Source organism: Sinocyclocheilus anshuiensis, unplaced genomic scaffold (genome assembly GCF_001515605.1).
Source record: "Sinocyclocheilus anshuiensis isolate Anshui unplaced genomic scaffold, SAMN03320099.WGS_v1.1 scaffold776, whole genome shotgun sequence".
Lineage (NCBI taxonomy): Eukaryota > Metazoa > Chordata > Actinopteri > Cypriniformes > Cyprinidae > Sinocyclocheilus > Sinocyclocheilus anshuiensis.
The window spans coordinates 397,639-399,745 of record NW_015555808.1 but is presented as its reverse complement, the minus strand read 5'-3'; the positions used below and the strand labels follow the sequence as shown (position 1 = coordinate 399,745).

General features: G+C 35.0%; 1 protein-coding gene across 1 annotated transcript in view; it reads left to right on the top strand.

Moving 5' to 3' along the window:
• The window catches only part of LOC107675103 (endothelin-1-like), a 5,437-nt gene extending 4,485 nt beyond the window's left edge, over positions 1–952 (top strand). Inside the window, exons 3-4 of the mRNA XM_016469322.1 lie at positions 255–383; positions 473–952. Coding sequence (XP_016324808.1) covers positions 255–383; positions 473–581 — 238 coding nt within the window. The 3' untranslated portion in view covers positions 582–952. The remainder of the gene's footprint in view (positions 1–254; positions 384–472) is intronic.
• Positions 953–2,107: the final 1,155 nt, after the last annotated feature.

The window sequence follows — 2,107 nt, the reverse complement described above, 5'->3', positions numbered from 1 at the left end:
GTACATTGAGGAAAAAAAATTAACTTAAATGATTTTAGCAAATGGCTGCAATATAACAAAGAGTGAAAAATTTAAGGGGGTCTGAATACTTTCCGTACCCACTGTATATACACATACGCATATACACATATATATATATATATATATATATATATATATACAGTTGTTGACTGAATGGAATTAATTTATTCAATTGATTAAAATCTATATTACAAATTGATAGGTTTGATAAAATATTCACTGTTCTCTTTCAGTCAGGTCATTCCCTATGGCATGGGTTCACTCCAAATGCGTCTAAGACGAGGTGTGGAGCGATGCCATTGCGCAGACAAGAGAGATACAAAGTGTTTGTGGTTTTGCTCTTACTTGGATCTCCAGCAAGAGTGAGTGTCATTATTAAATTCACTGTATTCGACACACATTGTGGCAGCTGCATTGTTTTACTGATGCACTACATGGTATTCTTTTGCAGAGATGAAAATGCCTCAGTCAAAAGGTACCATCCCAGAAACTACAAAGAACAATACAAGTCTAGATTGCCCCAGAGACCGAGGCGGCACAATCCAATACAAACAACCTGAGAGAAATGGAAAAAAAGCTACGTAGTAACTTCGTAATTGTAATAATAGTATATTATTACTATTTGGACGGCAAGCCTGGCTGGCCATGTGTCTGAATATGTGAGCTGTGACTGGTTTACGTAGTACACTATTAGACACTATCATTTCTATTACTTTGGCTTGTCATGAAATGGTAGCATCTCAATAGTGACAGTACATGAAGCAAATAGGAGTGATACTGCATATTATCTCACTGTCAGTATTTTGTAGAATACTGTAAAACTGTATTGCTTCTTATTGACGTGTAATATATATTGTTTGATGTTTCCAATTTTGCGTATAGTGAGTACATTTGGATATTTATTGAGAACAATAGCAGCTTATGGGAACTTTATGTTTATCATTAATCATATAAGTTGCCCTTTGGTAAAGATAATTCTGGCATCCAGTTTATGCTTAGAATTAGGACATTATCAAAAGAAAGATTGTAAGGAGTTTTAATTTCATTTCTATCTTGTGTAAATTAAACTGTGGATGTTTGTTAATGAATAATAATAATTATTCACTAATACTAAATACCTCTCCACTAATCAGACAAGCACTTTAAATCTATTGGTGGATATAATTTGATTTCAATCAGACAATTGAACCAATTTCTAATCTAATGAATGAACTGAATATTTATTCTAATGTGAAAAGGCAAATAAAATAAACAAAAACCTAGTCATCGGTGAAACTTTTTTTTTTCACATGATGGAGTGCGGCTGCAGTATATAATTTTGGTTGTGGTATCTACTTTCTGGATTTTTAAACTTAAAAAAAAAAATTGCTTACAAACTTACTGTACCTACAATGACAGTAAGGCTAATAAGTAAAGAAAGAGTGGAAGTTAAGCAGAAAATAACTTCAGAGAGGTATAGTGTGAGAGAAACCTATAAAACTGTCATTGTGCCTGGAGATCAAACAGGAGTCTCATCATGGGAGAGGGTAATGGCAAAGCTAAATGTTTCCACAGTGCTAGAGGCTAGCAATTTTCTGAATAGCTGCACTCGCCCTTTCTTTTGCTGTTGTTGTTTTCCATGAGGTGATGTGTAAAGCCTTCCTGGTGTAAACTAATATTGTTGGTTGATCTGGTTTCTGAGTGATCACATATTGAAGGATCAACTATGCAGTTATTGTGAATAGTAGTGGGCCTACATCTTTATATAAGGCCGGCTATTTATCTCCATTTATTTCTGGCATCATCAGGAATGCTGGTTTACCTCACAGGAAGGCTTTCACAAGAAACTTCCGGAAGGAATTTGTGGCGCTTTCATTTACTACCGGGACAAAGGAACAAACACTCTCTATTCCTGTCCCCCGTTTCAGTCAAACGCATTGAGCCAGCCACTAACCACATTGTTAGGTTCTGGGAAACACCCTGACAAAACCCAACAAATGATTAAAGGGGTCATATGACATTGCTAAAAAGAACATTATTTTGTGTATTTGGTGTAATGCAATGTGTTTATGCGGTTTAAGCTTCAAAAAACACATTATTTTCCACA